At 40.6% G+C, this 18,962-nt stretch overlaps 1 protein-coding gene across 6 annotated transcripts in view; it reads right to left on the reverse strand.

Annotated features, from left to right (window-relative positions):
* The window catches only part of taf1c (TATA-box binding protein associated factor, RNA polymerase I subunit C), a 92,033-nt gene that overhangs the window by 68,259 nt on the left and 4,812 nt on the right, over nt 1–18,962 (reverse strand). For 4 of the 6 annotated variants that reach the window (XR_009655717.1, XM_060935708.1, XM_060935705.1 and 1 more), the window contains exons 2-6: nt 13,695–13,806; nt 2,088–2,140; nt 1,891–1,986; nt 941–996; nt 439–677 (exon numbers count right to left, since the gene is read on the reverse strand). Coding sequence is in view for 5 of the 6 variants with exons in the window: in XM_060935708.1 (XP_060791691.1) it covers nt 439–677; nt 941–996; nt 1,891–1,986; nt 2,088–2,140; nt 13,695–13,806 (556 nt within the window). In the remaining variant the exon portion in view is untranslated. Of the gene's footprint in view, nt 1–438; nt 678–940; nt 997–1,890; nt 1,987–2,087; nt 2,141–9,063; nt 9,657–13,694; nt 13,807–18,962 lie in introns of those variants that run through there. The other 2 variants (XM_060935709.1, XM_060935707.1) reach the window with 2 other exon arrangements.

The following is an 18,962-nucleotide window of genomic DNA, read 5'->3' on the forward strand; positions in this document are numbered from 1 at the left end:
TTACACATCCACAGAACTGTCGCTCACTCAATGCTTTTTGTTTTTCGTACCATTCTGTATAAACTCGAGACTGTTGTGTGTGAACACCCCAGGAGATCAGCAGTTTCTGAAATACTCAAACCAGTCCATCTGGCTCCACAGTGAAAGTCACACTCTGAGATCACAATATTTCCCATTCTGATGTTTGAAGTGAACATTAACTGAAGCTCTTGATTTATATCTGCATGATTTTATGCATTGTGCTGCTGTCAAGTGATTGGCTGATTCGATAACTGCATAAAACAGCAGATGGATGGATGGATGCTCCTAATAAAGTGGCCAGAAAGTATATTTAGCAACCCTTTCTGTACTATTTTTGCATGATTTTTAATATTTAAACTGAATCACATTAAATGAGTGCTATTCACAAGGGCAGACAGACAGAAAGGAAAAGGATACTGATGGTGCTTAGTGCTTCTCCGCTGGGATAAATCAGAATGTTTTCTTTCTGACATTCAAGGTCTGGGATGTAGGCAAGAGCGCCTCCAGTTGCGGCAGGTTGGAAGTGTTCCAATTCCTTCTGATGGCTCAACTCCTCACGCAGCAGCTCAGCCAGCAGAGAGGAGGGAACATCAGGGAGAACGTCACCCAGAAGGTGGTGATAGTGATTCACCCTGTGCAAATATCGCAACTCGCACCTGCACAGCAAAACGGGGGGGGGGGGGGGGCGCACCCACGCAAAGTTTGTGTGTCATTTATATTCGTCATCTAATATTCTTTTTGGTACATCAGTACTTGCTGACAATGCCCCAAGACTGCATCAAATGGCAAAATGTCTCTCTCTCCGCAATTCAACAAATTATAATGTAGAAATGTAATCAAATCTAGAGAAAGATGAAAAGAAAAAGGTCATATTAAATGAGCATATTTTAAAGCTGGGTGGTGTGAATGGGTGCCTTACTTCTTATAATTTAAGCTGCTTAGAAAGTGCTTCATCCTCCCCATGCCGCTGACATCCTAGAACAAAATATAAAATGAAGGCACCTAAATAATATTCCACAAGATAGGATCGGACATGTAAACAAACAAGAGTGCTCGGAGAACACAATATCCCCCGCTGGCAACTATGCCCGTTTCATGAAATTCCTCCAAAAATTGAGAGAGGAGTTGATTTCAGAATGCGAGTACCCTTCCTGGGACGGACAGATGGACATTGCCACGACATAATCCCCCTTTAGGCCTTTCGGCCAGCGGGGGATAAAAACTGTGAGCGAAGTTGATTTCGGAAAGCAAGCACACCTTGATGAAATTGCCAGAGTACAAGTTTATTAATAAATCAAGGGCATAACTCTGGTAAAATTTGCTCAAATTAATGAAATTTCAATATGCGTCTGTCATATAACAAAGCCTTTTGGCAAGTTTGGTGAAATTCCTCCACAAACTGAGAGGAATTGATTTCAGAAGAACGTACACCCTCATGAAATTGTCAGTTATTTAAATCAAGGGTCAAAACTCTGGTAAAAATTTTCACAAACAAAATTAAATTGCAATATGCGTATTACCGTCATATAACAAGGCCTTTTGCCAAGCTTTGAGAAATTCGCCCAAAAATCGTGAGAGGAGTTGATGTCAGAAGGAAAAAAAAAACATGCTCATGAAATTGTATAATTTTGTTAGCAACTCTGGTAAAATGCAACTGAATTAAACGAAATTGCAACATGCATACTACCGGCATGCAACAAAGAATCCTGCCGAGTTTCGTGAAATTCCTCCAAAAATTGAGAGAGGAGCTGATTTCAGAAAGTGAGCACCCTTCCCGGGACGGACGGAAATCACCACGACATAAGGCCCAAAGGGGGATTTCGGCCAGCGGGGAATAAAAACAATACATGCTCTAAAACACAAACCCACCTTATTATGTCTGCTGGCAAAACTGAAGTGATCTCCAAGCAGCTGGCCCATCACAGAGAATGAATCCATGCAGTGATGCACATAGAAATACTGCATCTACCAAAAAAAAAAAAAAAAACCTTTGAACCCTTTGATGTGGAGCCTTAGTAACTGTGCAATGTTAATACACAATTACCAAGACCATATCCTGAACTTACATGCTCAGCGAAGTCATCAGGACTGGCAGGCCGACTGCGGAACACTTTAGCATCTTAGCAAGGAAAAATGGAATAAATGAAAACATGCAACTTAGCTTTAAGCCAGTTCTATACTGTGATCACAACAGTCTTTGCAGATTGTCACACTTTACAAAACAACTCCAATAATTCTAGAACAAACTGTGCAAGAACACACTTCACGATTACGTAATGTAAAGTTATATAAAAATTACTACCAAGGTCAGCTTGTGCAGACAAAGGGCTTCCAGAAACAATCAGAGTGACTGAGTTCAGCGAGTTCATATATACCCTGTCCACACTAGTGATTTTGTACCGATACGATACTACTTTCGTACCGCAACACCTGTCCACACTAGCAACTATACCGGTACTGTAGCGGTATAACTGTATCGGTACGAAACCCACAAATGTATGGGTTTCGTACCGGTACAGTATCGGTACTGTAGCGCTTCGCTGTAGTGTGGACAGATGAAGCGGTTCTGTATCGATACAAATATAACGCGCATGCGCAAAGTCACACACCTCAATCGATGTCTTCGCTGAATAAAATAGTGAAGAACGGAGATTCGTTTTCTTTGTTTCTTTCTCAACTGCCTCGTGCGTTTTATACAATTCGACTGAATAAATGACCACCAGAAATACAGACTGTACATTGACAAGAAAAAGCGCACACATGTTTCATCCGCCATATTCTCGGAAGGAAGTTACTCGGTAACCACGGAAACATTTCGCGCATGCGCATTTCAACTACCGTGAAAGAAAACCACAAACATTTCTCGCTAGTGTGGACAGATGCACTAAACTCTACCGGTATACTTTGTATCGATACAGTTATACCACTATCGTACCGGTATACATGTGAACACAGCTTTACATGCACCATTTCCATTCTGCCACCGCTGTACTTGGAGCATTTGGGTGGTCGTTCTACGCCGCCCTCCTATTGGTTGTAGCAGTGATCACATGTGGAGATTTTAAAAGAACCATTTCTGACGTTGCCAGAATTTCATCAGCTGTCTTTTGAAGCTAAATGGGACCAAATCAGTCACTTCTGAGCACATCACATTACTCGTTCTAAGATCAACAACCAAAATGTAATTTTACAGCTTCCAGTTGTCTGTGACCGCTAAACTGGGCTGAAAATTGTATAGTTTATTTACTTATTGGTTTATTTGACAGGGACAGTGCACATTCATGAACAAGAGTCAGGCTTGTAGCACTCGAGTCCGACTTGTGCCCTAATTTTAAGAACTCGTGACTTGACTTGGACTTGAGCACTGATGACTTGGACTTGAGCACTGATGACTTGGACTCACAAATTGGAGACGAGAACTTGGATTTTTCTTTAATTTTTGTAACACGCCATAATAATTTGGCACAAGATATTTATATCTACATTAATTTTTATACTAATTTTGTGCCAGAGAATGCACACTCACCTGTTCATACATCATGTTCAGGAACAAACTAACGTTAATGGCACCAAAATGCCTGGAGAGAAGCCCCTAGGATTGTCCGCTTTGCTTATACAGACTTCTCGTGCAGTGGGGGGAAAAAAAAAAAACGCACTGCTATGTGTTCCATATGTAGAAGAACTATCAAGGAGATGACGGGGACGACCTCGAATTTCAACCGTTATTTGGCAAAACTCCACCAGAGAAGTGAGTGAAACGCTATGTTCATTGCTCTGTTGATAGCGGAGCTTGCTGAGCGATAAACTAGCTAGTGTTCACCCCCTCTCTCGTTATTTGCCCTGTTGATAGTGGGCGGGGCTTGCTGAGCAATGAATAAGCTTTTAATCTGTAGCCTATTAACTAAAACGGGGCAGTCGAGCAGTAATGTTAGTCCAACACAGCAGCAGAGACGCTTTCACATAAAGGCAGCAACAGCCACCGTCAAATGGTGCAGTTGGAGTCTTGTTCTCGGATTCGACTCGGATCAATAGTGGGCTCGAACAAATGCTCGGGCTCTAAACTCGGAGCTCTGTTTCAAGGACGTGGCATGTTGAGTTTCCACAGTGGATGAATGGCGTCATTCTGTATTCGGTTCGTAAATCGACAGGAAAATCGGATTCCTTCAGTGGTGTTTGTTCTCAGAGTCTTCCCAACTCTGCTCAATTGTAAATCAAGTTGTGTGTTGAAGTAAAGGCTAAAGGGAGTCCTAATACCTCTTTTGAATAATTCCCTGCTAAAATAGCCTTTAGCTTGCGCTTACTTAAGGGGTTTAGTCTCGCTTGATAGTGCGCATGGCGCCTAAAATCAAGTCTCTTATTAAAGGCTGGAGTGGAGCCCAAATTTTATCTGTAACGGAGAGGCCTAGCTGGATCTGTACAAATATTTGAATTGTGCCAGTTTGGTTGGTATAATGGTGCGTTCATGTGCTATGGGAATTATGGTAAATACCAAACACCGACATGGAAAGCACACATGAACGCCCCCTCTTGTGGTATTTTCCACTGGGCAACTTGTAGAAAATTTTGATACACGAGTTGCCAAGATGAGATGAACTTTAACCTTTTCAACATGGCGGCGAGCGGTACAAGACTAGCTTATGAACCAAGAAAGAAGTAGTTTTCACCTACGGAAAGCTGACTCTCACCTTTTAAACGAGTCATGTTATGTATATTATATTATTATAATATGTATATTATAGCCTAATACAAAATATTCTGTGGCTGTCCAAAGAACGCCAACAATGATCTAGATACTGGCTACTCTCATTGTGGCTACAGCCAAATTTCCAAAAACTGCGTGGCATTCAATGTGTTAAGAAAATCTCTACTTGTCATGATCAGGAAATATTCAGCATTATTTACCTTTTGACTTTTGATAACTCATATTCCTGCTGCAGCTGATGAACAAGGCAATCTATAATTGTTTTAGCCAAATAACAGGCCTGATTCTGAATCTGGTCCACCATCTTTAATTTGTCAACAACAACAAAAGCATGTGAACACAACACACTGGTAAATACCACTTCCCAACTGGAAAATATCATCTTCCCATAGCACATGAACGCAGCATAAAACTGGATTAAGTTCACTTTGATAAGTTGGTAACTTAATAAATAAATAAATAAGAGACTAAGAAAAAGTGAACATTACATTTGACTATTTTTCCAAGGAAAAAAGTGGAGAATGTTTTTTCAGAACTCGGGGGGAACCCTGCCTCTGAATTTAAAATTTTTTTTTTTTAATCAAAGCAAATACAGTCGTGGCCAAAAGTTGAGACTGACAGAAATTTTGGTTTTCACAAAGTTTACTGCTTCAGTTTTTATGGTGGCAATTTGCATTGACTAGATTGTTATAAAGAGCGATCAGATTAATTACAATTAATTGCAAAGTCCTTCCTTGCCATGAAAATTGACTTAAATCACAAAACCGCCATTTCCACTGCATTTTAGCCGTGCCACAAAATACCTGCTAACATCACTGAAATGATCTCATTAGCTGAGGAGAAAGTGTTAAAGGGGCATTGAAGTCATTTTTAAACTTGCTTTATTTCCTAATTAACGTGTTATTCAATTATGTTTCAGGTTTTAGTAACCTTATATCCTGACTCGTATTGGCAACTAACTGCAATTAAATATTATACTTAAATCGGCCTAATGTAGTTTGTTTGGTCCACGTCAGGCGTCACTTATCCGTGCGATCTTCACGAGACTTTGAAACGTGAAGTGTCAGCCAGGTGTCAGTGCTGCCATTTTGAAAACTGTTTTCCAAACGAAATATTGCCCCAAAATGAGTTTAAATGACGATTACTGCCTACTTTTTTCAAACTTTCCTGATTGCTATCAAAACAAAACTCCCGGCTTGATTACATCAGCATTCGAAAGAGGACGCGAGCGGCTTTTGACAACCCGTGTCCGAAAATGCTCCCTACTCACCATACAGGGCACTATATAGTGGGGACGCCATTTTGTAGTGCTGTCTGCACTGAAAGAAATCAAATTAAACGTCTCAAATTTGATTTAATAAAAGGCAGCAGCAAAGAAGAAAGTATTCAGCCGTGATTTAAAAGAACTGGAAAATGCAGGTACTTTGTACTTATTAAATGTGGGAAATGCACTCAGTATAATATGGATTTATCACAAAAACACATGCATGTATTTATTTTGAAAACCCACCAGCTGACTGATCTGGCACATTTTAATTGTGGGACAGTAATGACGTAAATACCAGCGCGACGGACAAGCGTCTGAAAGCGTTTTTTCCTCTATATAGTAATTCCTTATATAGGGAGAATGGAGTAGCGAATGAGTGAGCGATTTCGGACACAGGGAACACTGGCAGATGTTGGTCACTTGATTTCCACTCTATGTTTTACTTCCGTCCTACGACGTCTCGCACAGGTTTCAACGAATCTCGTTTACAGCCAATCCTTTGATATTACACAGCATATTTCAAACACTCATAACTTGCTATAGCAGTGACAAAATAGCTAACAAAAATGTATTCCTATATTTAATAAAATGAGATAAATAGAATTTCAGGAGTGAGGCCATTATTAAAAAAATGTTCTGTTTCCGGTCCACCGGCCGGGTGAGTGCCGTTTATGCGGTTGAAATTTTTTTTTTAAACGCCGTTTTTTCGACATTTTTTTTTCGGGTTCGTAAATCTAAAATTGAACTTGACATTTACGCATTCCCAGGGCTTTCCACTAAGGCTCATACTAGCCAGCCATGACAAATAAGTAGCCGGGGGTGGGGGCTGGGTAAACACAAAAACTCCTGTGCACGCAGTTCCCAGGATTAAATGTATTTTCCACAGACCATTTATTTATTCACTTTACTCAAATACAAAGTAAAATGGTACAAAGTAAATCTTCTCTTTTCTTGCGTATTGCATCATGAGGCGTTCCTGGCTTGTAAATCTCTTATTTTCGGTGCATGACACATTCACGCAGCTGAGCATGCTATGAATTAACAACGACAACGGTCTGCAGTGGGGCTACACAATTAAACACTCTGCGAACATTTCTCCATTTGTGTATGAAAATACACTCCAACGACTCAGTTTGGTTTCATTTACAACCAACGGTGTCTTTTGATGCCAGCACGTAATTGAACGAGAGAAGACTGGTTTACCGGAGACAAAATAAGCGTTCTCTCTCCTTCTGTTCCCTCCGACGGCCCCGACACACTACTGCCTCCGTCGAGTGCGCGCACACTCTGAACTGAATCAGCTCTGCGCATGTGCCGTGTGGCACAAAAAAATGGCAGCCACCATGAAGGAAGGCGATCCGGAGTTTTCAATTTTGCTTAAGTGTGAAATCGCAAAATGGCATTCTAGCGAACAACAAAAGAGTAAAGTTTCAGAAAAACAAATCATTCAGTGATCATTTTAATAGTGTAATTTTATCCGAACTAGGCCTAACGATCGATTTAGAACTACAAAAAGTCCGTGCGTCAGACATTCTTTGGTGACTGACCCCTTGAAAATGGTTCCTCCAGGAACGATGACATTTCAGTTGTCAAGACAACGGAAAAACTAAAATACAAAAACAGAAAGATACGTCACAATGCTCTTGTGCACAAAACAAAATGCTCTTGTATTTGTATTTTAGTTTTTTCGTTGTCTTGACAACTGAAACGTCATGGCTCCTGGAGGAACCATTTTCAAGGGGTCAGTCACCAAAGGGTTAAATACCTTTGTAAAAGTTTTGCAAATGTTGCAGTCAGCATTTAAAATGCTAACTTAAAGTTTTTGTACAAGTTTCAGTTGATTAAACTGTCATTTTATTAAATGTGTCTGCTTTTGTAATAAAAAAGTACTGAAAGAAAAAGCAAACAGCATTGCGATTTCTTATCCATCCATCCATATATACATATATATATATATATATATATATATATATATATATATATATATATATATATATATATATATATAAAATTTTTTAAAAATAAATCCCTCCCTCCCGACTGAAAATTGTTTTGCTCACCCGGTGGACAGGAAAGGGATTTTTTTTTTTTAAGGATGGCCTGAATGCATCTGCATGCGCAGTGAGACAAAGACTTCTGGAGGATGGCCTGGTGTCAAGAAGGGCAGCAAAGAAGCCACTTCTCTCCAAGAAAATCATCAAGGACAGACTGACATTCTGCAGGAAGTACAGGGATTGGACTGCAAAGAACTGGGGTAAAGTTATTACTTCGCCCAGGACGGAGTCCACCAAGGGTGCGAGATATTGTTTTCAGTGGGGTTTCTGTGTGTTTTTTTTTGTTAGCAACGTTACGGGAAAACAGCTGGACCAATCTTCATGAAACTTTCAGAAAAGATGGGCATTGGTCTCAAATTTGGAACCTCCAACATTTTGAGGGTCATCCGGTTAAGGTCACCAAAAAGGTCAAAATTGTTCTTTTCATGATCTCTTCCTTCATATTTACTTCAAACTAATTCCTAAAAGTTCATCTTTCAACTCTGCTTCCATTGATAACCCATCATGTAGCATCTCTCTCATAGTTTTCTTTCAAACTGAGTGTCTGTTAAAAATCTAGCGTCTAGACGGTTGCACCGATTGACTTCAAATTTTCAGGGTAGGTGGACAATGGTTATTCAGATTACCTGAATAAATTTTGCGGGTAATCGGGTCAAGGTGAAGGTCAAGGTCACTGGAAAGGTCAACCTTTTCAACAAAACATTTTCCATTATAACTCAATAACGGTTGCCGATAGACAGATGTTTACTATTATGAACATACAGGAACTCCCACATGGCCTTTCATTTGGCATCGTGATCTTTGACCTTCAAAGGTCAAACTCAAGGTCATGGATTTTCAGAGGGCTGTAACTTGAAAACGGTTGATGGTAGACAGATGTTTACTGTTAACTTCTAGGAAGTGCCGTATGGGCTTTCATTTGGCACCATGACCTTTGACCTTGAATAACAAATGTCAAACTCAAGGTCATGGATTTTCATAGGACTATAACCTGACAGCTGATGATTGAGAAATATTACCATTATAGGTGTAAAATAAGTGCTGCCGGGCGAGGTTTATTTTGCCTGGCAACACTTGTTTTCTCTGATGAAGCCCCCTTCAGACTGTTTGGGACGTCTGGAAAAACAATTGTCCGGAGAAGAAAAGGCGAGCGCTACTATGAGTCCTGTGTCATGCCAACAGTAGAGCATCCGGAGACTATTCATGTGTGGGGTTGCTTCTCATCCAAGGGAGTGGGCTCACTCTCAATTTTGCCCAAGAACACTGCCAGGAATAAAGAATGGTATCAAAACATCCTCCAAGAGTAACTTCTCCCAACGATCCAGGAGCAATTAGGTGATGAACAACGCCTTTTCCAGCATGATGGAGCACCAGGTCACAAGGCAAAAGTGATAACTGAGTGGCTCGGGGAACAAAACATTGAAATTTTGGGTCCATGGCCAGGAAACTCCCCAGATCTTAATCCCATCGAGAACCTGTGGTCAGTCCTCAAAAAGCAGGTAGACAAACAAAAACCCAAAAATTGTGACATGATTATGCAAGAATGGGTTGCCATCAGTCAGGATTTGGCCCAGAAGCTGATATCCAGCATGCCAGGGCGAATCACAGGAGTCTTGAAAAAGAAGGGTCAACACTGTAAATATTGACTCTTTGCATAAAATTTGATGCATGTGTCAATAAAAGCCTTTGAAACATAGGAAATGCTTAGAATTGTACTTCAGTATACCACAGAAACATCTAACAAAAACATCTAAAAACAGTGAAGCGGCAAACTTTTTGAAAATCAAAATTTGTCTCAGTCTGAAAACTTTTGGCCATGACTGTAGTGTTTGGGAGTATCACAGGCACCTCATCTCATCTCATTATCTCTAGCCGCTTTATCCTTCTACAGGGTCGCAGGCAAGCTGGAGCCTATCCCAGCTGACTACGGGCGAAAGGCGGGGTACACCCTGGACAAGTCGCCAGGTCATCACAGGGCTAACACATAGACACAGACAACCATTCACACTCACATTCATACCTACGGTCAATTTAGAGTCACCAGTTAACCTAACCTGCATGTCTTTGGACTGTGGGGGAAACCGGAGCACCCGGAGGAAACCCACGGGGACACGGGGAGAACATGCAAACTCCACACAGAAAGGCCCTCGCCGGCCCCGGGGCTCGAACCCAGGACCTTCTTGCTCACAGGCACCTATCAAATTAAAAAAGGTTGTGATTTCCTTTATATTTAGTTTAAAGTTAAAAAAGGGTGTTTTATTAAAAAAAAAAAAAAAAAAAAAATACAGTGGTATGCAAAATTTGGGCACCCCTGGTCAAAACTGCTGTTACTGTGAACAGCTAAGCAAGCTGAAGATGAAATGATTTCCAAAAAGGCATAAATTTAAAGATGACTCATTCCTTTTATATTTTAAGCAAAAACAATTTATTTTCATCTTTTACATTTTCAAAATGACAAAAAAGGAAAAGGGCCTGAAGCAAAAGTTTGGGCACCCTGCATGGTTAGTACCTAGTAACACCCCCTTTGGCAAGTATCACAGCTTGTAAACACTTTTTGTAGCCAGCTAATAATCTTTCAGTTCTTACCTGGGGGATTTTCACACATTTGTCCTTGCAAAAGGCTTCCAGTTCTACAAGTTTCTTGGGCTGTCTTGCATGCACTGCTCTTTTGAGATCTATCCACAGATTTTCAATGATGTTTTGGTCAGGGGACTGTGAGGGCCATGGCAAAACCTTCAGCTTGTGCCTCTTGAGGTATTTCATTGTAGATTTTGAGGCGTGTTTTGGATCATCGTCTTATCGTAGGACCCATCCTCTTTTTAACTTCAACTTTTTTACAGATGGTATGATGTTTGCTTCCAGAGTTCGAATCCATGCTTCCCTCGACCAATGAAACGTGCCCTGTGCCACTGGCTGCAACGCAACCCCAAAGCATGATCGATCCACACCCATGCTTCAGAGTTGGAGAGGTGTTCTTTTCCTGGAATTTGGCACCCTTTTTTCTCCAAACATACCTTTGCACATTGTGGCCAAAAAGTTGTATTTTGATTTCATCAGTCCACAGGACTTGTTTCCAAAATGCATCAGGCTTACTTAGATGTTCATTTGCAAACTTCAGACGCTGAATTTTGTGGCTCAGACACAGGAAAGGTTTTCTTCTGATGACTCTCTCATGAAGGTCATACAACCCCAGTTCCAAAAAAGTTGGGACGCTTTGTAAACTGTAAATAAAAATGCAATGCGATAATTTGCAAATCATGGAAACCTTATATTTCATTGAAAATAGTACAAAGACAGCATATCAAATGTTGAAACTGACCAATTTTATTGTTTTTTGAAAAATATATGCTCATTTTGAATTTGATGTCAGCAACACGTTTCAGAAAAGTTGGGACAGAGGCAGGTTTACCACTGTGTTGCATCACCTCTACTTTTAACAACACTCTAAGCATTTGGGAACTGAAGAGACCAATTGCTGTAGTTTTGAAAGAGAAATGTTGTCCCATTCTTGCCTGATATACAATTTCAGTTGCCCAATAATTTGGGGTCTCCCATGTCATATTTTGCACTTCATAATGCACCAAATGTTTTAAATAGAAGACAGGTCTGGACTGCAGGCAGGCCAGTTTAGCACCTGGACTCTTACTACAGAGCCATGCAGTTTTAATATGTGCAGAAAGCGGTTTGGCATTGTCTTGCTGAAAGAAGGAAGGCCTTCCCTGAAAAAGATTTTGTCTGGATGGCAGCATATCACTCTGAAGCATGTATACATCATTCAGCATTAATTCTGTCTTCCCAGATGTACAAGCTACCCATGTCATGTGCACTAATGCACCCTCATACCATCACAGGCACTGGCTTTTGAACTGTGCACTGATAAGCCAGATGGTCCCTCTCCTCTTTAGCCTGGAGGACGTGGTGTCCATGATTTCTAAAAAGAATTTCTACTTTTGATTCGTCAAACCTCAGGACAATTTTCCATTTCGCCTCAGTCCATCGTAAAAGAGCTCGGGCCCAGAGAAGGTGGCAATGTTTCTGGATATTGTTTATATTTGGCTTTAACTTGCATTTGTGGATGCAAGTAATGAACTGTTTTCACAGACGATGGGTTTCTGAAGTGTGCCTGAGCCCATACAGTGATGTCCACTACAGTAACATGTCTGTTTTTAATGCAGTGTCATCTGAGGGCCTGAAGATCACAGGCATCCAATGTCAGTTTTCAGCCTTGTCTCTTGCATACAGAGATTTCTCCAGATTCTCTGAATCTTTTAACGATATTATGTACCATAGATGATGTGATCCCCAAATCCTTTGCAATTTTACATTGAGGAATGTTATTCTTAAAAACTGTTGCACTGTTTGCCCGCACAGTCTTTCACAGAGCAGTGAACCCCTCCCCATCTTTACTTCTGAGAGACTCCACTTCTCTGGGATGCTCTTTTTATACCCAATCATGCTACTGACCTGTTGCCAATTAACCAAATTAGGTGGCTGTTTTTTTTCCCACATTACACAACTCTTTCAGTCTTTTGTTACCCGTCCCAACTTTTCTGAAACGTGTTGCTGACATCAAATTCAAAATGAGCATACATTTTTCAAAAAACAATAAAAAAAAATTCAGTTTCAACATGTTATATTTGTACTATTTTCAACGAAATATAGGGTTTCCACGATTTGCAAATTTTCATACTATGTTTTTATTTATAGTTTGCACAGCGTCCCAACTTTTTTGGAATTGGGGTTCTATTTGTTCAGGTGTCGCTGCATAGTAGAACAGTGCACCACCACTCCAGGGTCTGCTAAATCTTTCTGAAGGTCTTTTGCAGTCAAACAGGGGTTTTTATTTGCCTTTCTAGCAATCCAGCGAGCAGTTCTTTCAGAAAATTTTCTTCATCTTCCAGACCGCACCTTGATCTCCACTGTTTCTGTTAACTACCATTTCTTAATAACATTACGATCTGAGGAAACAGCTACCTGAAAACACTTTGCTACGTCCTTGTAGCCTTCTCCTGCTTTGTGAACATCAATTATTTTATTATTCAGAATGCGAGGGAGTTGCTTAGAGGAGCCCATGGCTGTTGATTTTAGGGACAAATTTGAGGCGTCAGAGAATTTATACAGCTTTGAAATCTGCATCATCTGACCTTTCCTAACGAAGAATTTGAAGAAGCCACAGCTCAATAAGCTAACTCAAGTCTGGAACCTTGGTAAAAGTTACCTGAGAACACAAATGTATTGGGGTGCCCAAACTTTCGCATGGTGTTCCTTTGCTTTTTTCACTCCCCAATTGTACAAGACAAAAATAATACACACATCTTGCAGAAAACGCTGAAATGTCTCATCTTTACCTTTATGCCTTTTGGTGATCAGTTCATCTTCTGCTAACTTAACTATTCACAGTAACAGACATTTTCAGTAAGGGTGCCCAAACTTTTGCATGCCACCGTATGTGCAGTCCCCTGACATTTGAAAAATCGTGTTCAAACATTAATTTGAATTAACTGAATTAAGAATGAAACTCAGCTAGCACTACTGTGAAATCAGGTCATCAGTGGGCTGGACTGGGAGCAAACTTGGAGCATTTTGAGTTTAAAGAATTCTGAAACAGGAAATGTTGTGCAGATTGGGCAGTGTGAGAGCTGCAGACTACCTTGGTTGGGAGGGAGAAGCGGTGTTACAATCGGCTCGGTGGGGACCCACACCTCTCCGTCCACCTTATGCTGGGGCTGAAACAGGAATGGAGTCTCTCCCCCAACACAACTCTGAGATACAAGCAGATATACGGAGTTAAAACATGGTTCCATCACGAGTCAAATCTGCATCTGCCTGTCCGATGGGACGAGATCAATATTTGTTGAACTGCATAGTTTTTATTAGTAATTATCCAAGAGTTAGATCAATAAAGTTCCAACAAAGCTAGTTCAATCCCCTCAGTGATCCGGCCTTGTTATTGTTTACGAAACTCCGGGAAAGCCGAGTGCAGCAGGTATGTGTGTAAAAATAACCACGCCGTAATATCTAATTACGGATCATTAGACTCTGAATTCATCAAAACTGGAGAAATGGTGATCAAATACCTCAATAAAATAAATATTTGTGGTGAATCTTCATCTCATTCGGACATTCATTGTATTATTCTTTGGTATGCTACACATTAACCATCACAAATGTCGTAAAATATTTCACAGGAATTTTACCAGTGCTGAACTCACTTGCGGTTTATTTTCATTCACAACGTGATTCTGTCCCCATTCTCACGTCCAACTTGTTTGCTTTTGGTTTAATTTCTTGAAATTAACTTATACTTCAAGTTTTATGGGATTAATCAAGATTTAAAGGTAGACTGCCTTTCAGATTTTTCAAGTTTAGGTCATAAAAAGAATTTTCCCCGACACCCGAAACATTATTTTTGTTTAAAAGGTGCCCTTCCACCAAAAACGTTTAATACTGGCTCTTTCTGAAATACCATGGTTCACTCCAAGTTGCATATGCATGCGAAAATGTAATTCTACTCCCATTCCCTGTATTAGCTTATGAAAGAAAACAGTCGGAAAAACGAGCAAATCTGAAAAAGCCCTATGAACTTGCGTCACTTCGAAAATTAGCATTCATGGCCTCGCCCACCTTGCCCAGCGACCGCCCACGGGAAGAAAGTTCGGATTTAAGCACGAGGAGAGATAGCAGAGCCCATCTCGTCAGTAGCTAACGAAGAGGACCTAACAGCAAGTTGAAAACATGGCTGAACAAGTTCATGCCTGTATTATTTGTGGCAGTAACACATCAACGTTGCATTTCTTGCCCAAGATAGAAGAGGTGAAGAAGAAATGGTTGGAATTTATCTTTGGAACACCACCAGCGAAGTATAATGCAGCGTTAGTACTGTGTTCTGATCATTTCAACCACAGTGACTTTTCAAACTTCGGTGCCTTCAGTAGTGGTTTTGCTTCGAGGTTGTTTTTAATCCCTGGATCTGTGCCGTCAAGACGATCGACCACCAGCTCACAAGCTGCAAGTAAAACATGACATTTTTGTTCGAAGGTTTTTGTTACAAAATAGCATACCGTATTTTCTGGACTATAAGCCGCTACTTTTTTCCTAGGTTTTGAACCATGCGGCTTATACAAAGGTGCGGCTATTCGGTGGATTTTTCTTCCACCGCTAGGGGCGCTCTAACCGGAAGTAGAATCAAAAATAAGATAGACGGAAAATCAACGCAAAGAAGAATTAGCAGATCTTTAGCAGATAGAACACGCACGACAAATTACTAACTGGTAATTATTTTCAAATCCAGCAAAGATGATTAAAGTGACTTGTGGTTTCAAACACAGGAGAAATGAAGGTAAATAAATACCGGTTATTTTCTCTTGGTTCTGTTCCGTTTTAATCAGCAAAGTTGCTGCCGTGTTAAAAGGCACTGTTCGGAAAGAATCTGTTCAGGTACATACATGTACATTTACAGTACAAAATCGTTCTGTACATGCAGTAAATATCTAATTTTTCAACATAGATATCTGCGGCTTATAGCCCGGTGCGGCTTGTATATCTTTTTTTTTTTAATTTTTTTTTAAAAATAGAGCGGATGCGGCTTATATACAGGTGCGCTCTATAGTCCAGAAAATACGGTATTCATATTCTCCACGTTAGCATGCATGACATGGTCACAAGCTAGGCAGGGATGAGAGTTTTCTGCTTTTCGGCGGATTTCCGCTTTTTCTGAGTTAAAAAAAAAACGACCTTTTTATATTATGCCAAATCCGTTGAGAATTTTTTTTTTAATTAACTTCGGGGGGTTGGGGTATGTTCCTTCATACTGTTCAAACTTTAACTCCAACGATGTTTACACATTATTTGTAAGTCGCCATCTTTAGTCTTGTTTAAATCTCATTGAATGTGATGTAAAATTCGTGTTATCTACATTGTTATTGGTCAAAACATCGATGTCGAGACCATAATAGCCAATCAAAACCGTTTTTACAAAGACACCCACATCCGCTTGTCCTGACCCACTGGAGGTAGCGTCACAGTGCTGTTAGCCAGAGGTAACACGTTTACTGATTGCTGTTAGCCAATCGGAGGCAACACGTTTAGATGTCATGAATATTAATATATGAGTAAGAGCTGAAATCCTGTCGCTCTCCCGCCACCCACTCCTCCACCAAACTAGAACAGCCTGAAACAGGAGAACCACAGCATTTTTTTTTTTTCACCAAAACCGGCTCACAGGGCATTCATTCATACTAGAGATCACCGCACAATTAATGAAAAAGTGATGCAATGAGACCTTTAACCATGACACAGTACAAGATACTAAGTCATGCATCACGTGGTGGCCTTTCCCTGTTCGCCCAAGGCATTGTGGGATACAAATTTGAAACAGGAGAGGGAAATGGAGGACGCGAATGAAACTGAAAGACCGACTACAGTATAAATATCGGCGGTCAGCGAGCACCTCGGTGTGATCAGCTGTTCGTTTAGCGACAGAATGATGCAACTGTCAGTGCACGGTCAAAGTAAACCTGTAGATGGCAGTAATGCAACACTGGATGCCAACTGTTGTAAAACCCAAAAGAAGGAGGTAAACCTGCGCATGCACACACGGACTTCCTCTGTCTGCTTGACTGCGCGAAGCGAGCGATTTCATGCACATTATTTGCTCGGGGATTCCCTCAAATTAAATAACTTCCCAACTACAGAATTACTTTTTTTAAAAAAGATATTACAGAAATAAACATATCACAATGACCAAATTTCAGAGGAAACTAAATTTCACCAATTTTATGAAATCGAAAGGCCGGACAGATTTAACTTTATTTCCTCCAGAAGCTTTGACTTTGGGAGAGTCTGACTCTTAAAGTGCATATTCTGGACCAATTTCGTGTTTTTTTTTTTTAAATATGAAACTATGTCCTTTTACACACTCATCCAGAAGGGTAATTTTGCACAAGGCCATCTGTCTAGAGCAGGAAAAAATAAAATGCGTCTGGAAAAATCCCAAGGGAGTCTGGAGCCAGATTCGTGACGTTACCTGCGGAAGCGCCAGCAGGCTGTGAGAGCTTTGCACGGTTTCAGTGCACAGCCTGTGTAGACCAAGCGCTCCCATTTCTCTCATATTGTCCGGTCTTTTGGAAAACGCTGAGTACTAATCCCATCAAGATTGGTGTTGCTACACCCTCCTATGATACATCTGTTAACCATTTTAATAATTACGTGATAACGTTGAAGAAATTTGCAGAAAACCACCAGGTCGTTTTCTCATAAACAAACCAGCGCTGACGTAGGATTCAGAGGGAGGCGTCCTGCACACGACGTCACAAAAATCAATGTTTGCCGGGAAATCCAAATGCCAAGTTTTTTCAGAGGCGGACCAATTCGCCTCAAACGGCTTGATTTCAACTGAATTTTTCTGGTATTGTGCAAGGTAAAAAAAATTGCACAAAATGCGACAGATATTAAACTTTGGTCAAATATAAAATAGGAGAATTACATTGATCTTGCTCCTGAATTTACCCGTGATATGCACTTTAAAACTGCAGATCAGGTAATGGGTTAACACAACACACACACCATTAATGAGGCACGAGATAGTTTCTGTTTATTGTTAAAGTTTGATTTTTACTGAAAAATTATAAAAGCATAATCATAATTATACCTGCTTTTTGATAAACTTTGTTAATCACTTTCCTTTCATGGAAATAGTAAATACATAATAAAAACGTTATGGTCAGGACAAGTGAAAAATCTTGCTGCTTGTCCGACTGGACAAATAGATTAAGAAGTTAAATGTCGAGCCCTGATATGATGTCTTAATTCATTTTGATGTCTTTCAGTGGAGGTGATGCCATACATGTCTTCACCTTCTTTCTCTCACTCCCAATTTGAACCTGAAAAAGTCTATAATTATGTAGAAATTGAAAAAAAAAAATGGCTCAAGTTTTGTTTTTATGGATTTCAGAACTCCAAGACTAACATGGAAACGTTTTCCCATCTCTTATTACAGAAAGAGGAGACGCAGAACTGGCAACAACGGAAAATCATCATCCCTACATATCTTGATCACAACATCTCATCTCATCTCATTATCTCTAGCCGCTTTATCCTTCTACAGGGTCGCAGGCAAGCTGGAGCCTATCCCAGCTGACTACGGGTGAAAGGCGGGGTACACCCTGGAAAAGTCGCCAGGTCATCACAGGGCTGACACATAGACACAGACAACCATTCACACTCACATTCACACCTACGCTCAATTTAGAGTCACCAGTTAACCTAACCTGCATGTCTTTGGACTGTGGGGGAAACCGGAGCACCCGGAGGAAACCCACGCGGACACGGGGAGAACATGCAAACTCCGCACAGAAGGGCCCTCGCCGGCCCCGGGGCTCGAACCCAGGACCTTCTTGCTGTGAGGCGACAGCGCTAACCACTACACCACCGTGCCGCCCCTGATCACAACATGGTACTGGAAAATTATTTACATGAAATGGGGTTCCTGTTTAGGGAGTTTATCATTTAAAGTCAGAATTGTGAACATTCTAAACCCACACCATTTTATGAAGGCTTAATATATTTGACAGTTTTATCTGACTATTAACCGGATCCGATTTTGGGCTCAGCAGCAGAACCTGTTCTCCATGGGCCGGTGTGGAAAAAACAAACAAAAAACACCACTGGTATGTCGAATGGCTACTGTAAATTTAGCCCTCGTTGTGTGCGCAGCACACTGTGACGGACTGGAATCCCATCCAGGGTGTATTCCTGCCTCACTCTCAGTGTTTCTAGGACAGGGACAGGCTTTGGCTCCACCATGAACCTGACCAAGATAAAGCTGTTCCTAAACATGAAAGAATTGGTTTGATTTTGTCTTTTTTTTAACCTCTCTTTTGTAAGACATAACTTGCCACACATCTAATATAAAATACAT

The sequence above is a fragment of the Neoarius graeffei genome, chromosome 12 (assembly GCF_027579695.1).
Source record: "Neoarius graeffei isolate fNeoGra1 chromosome 12, fNeoGra1.pri, whole genome shotgun sequence".
NCBI classification, from domain to species: Eukaryota; Metazoa; Chordata; class Actinopteri; order Siluriformes; family Ariidae; genus Neoarius; species Neoarius graeffei.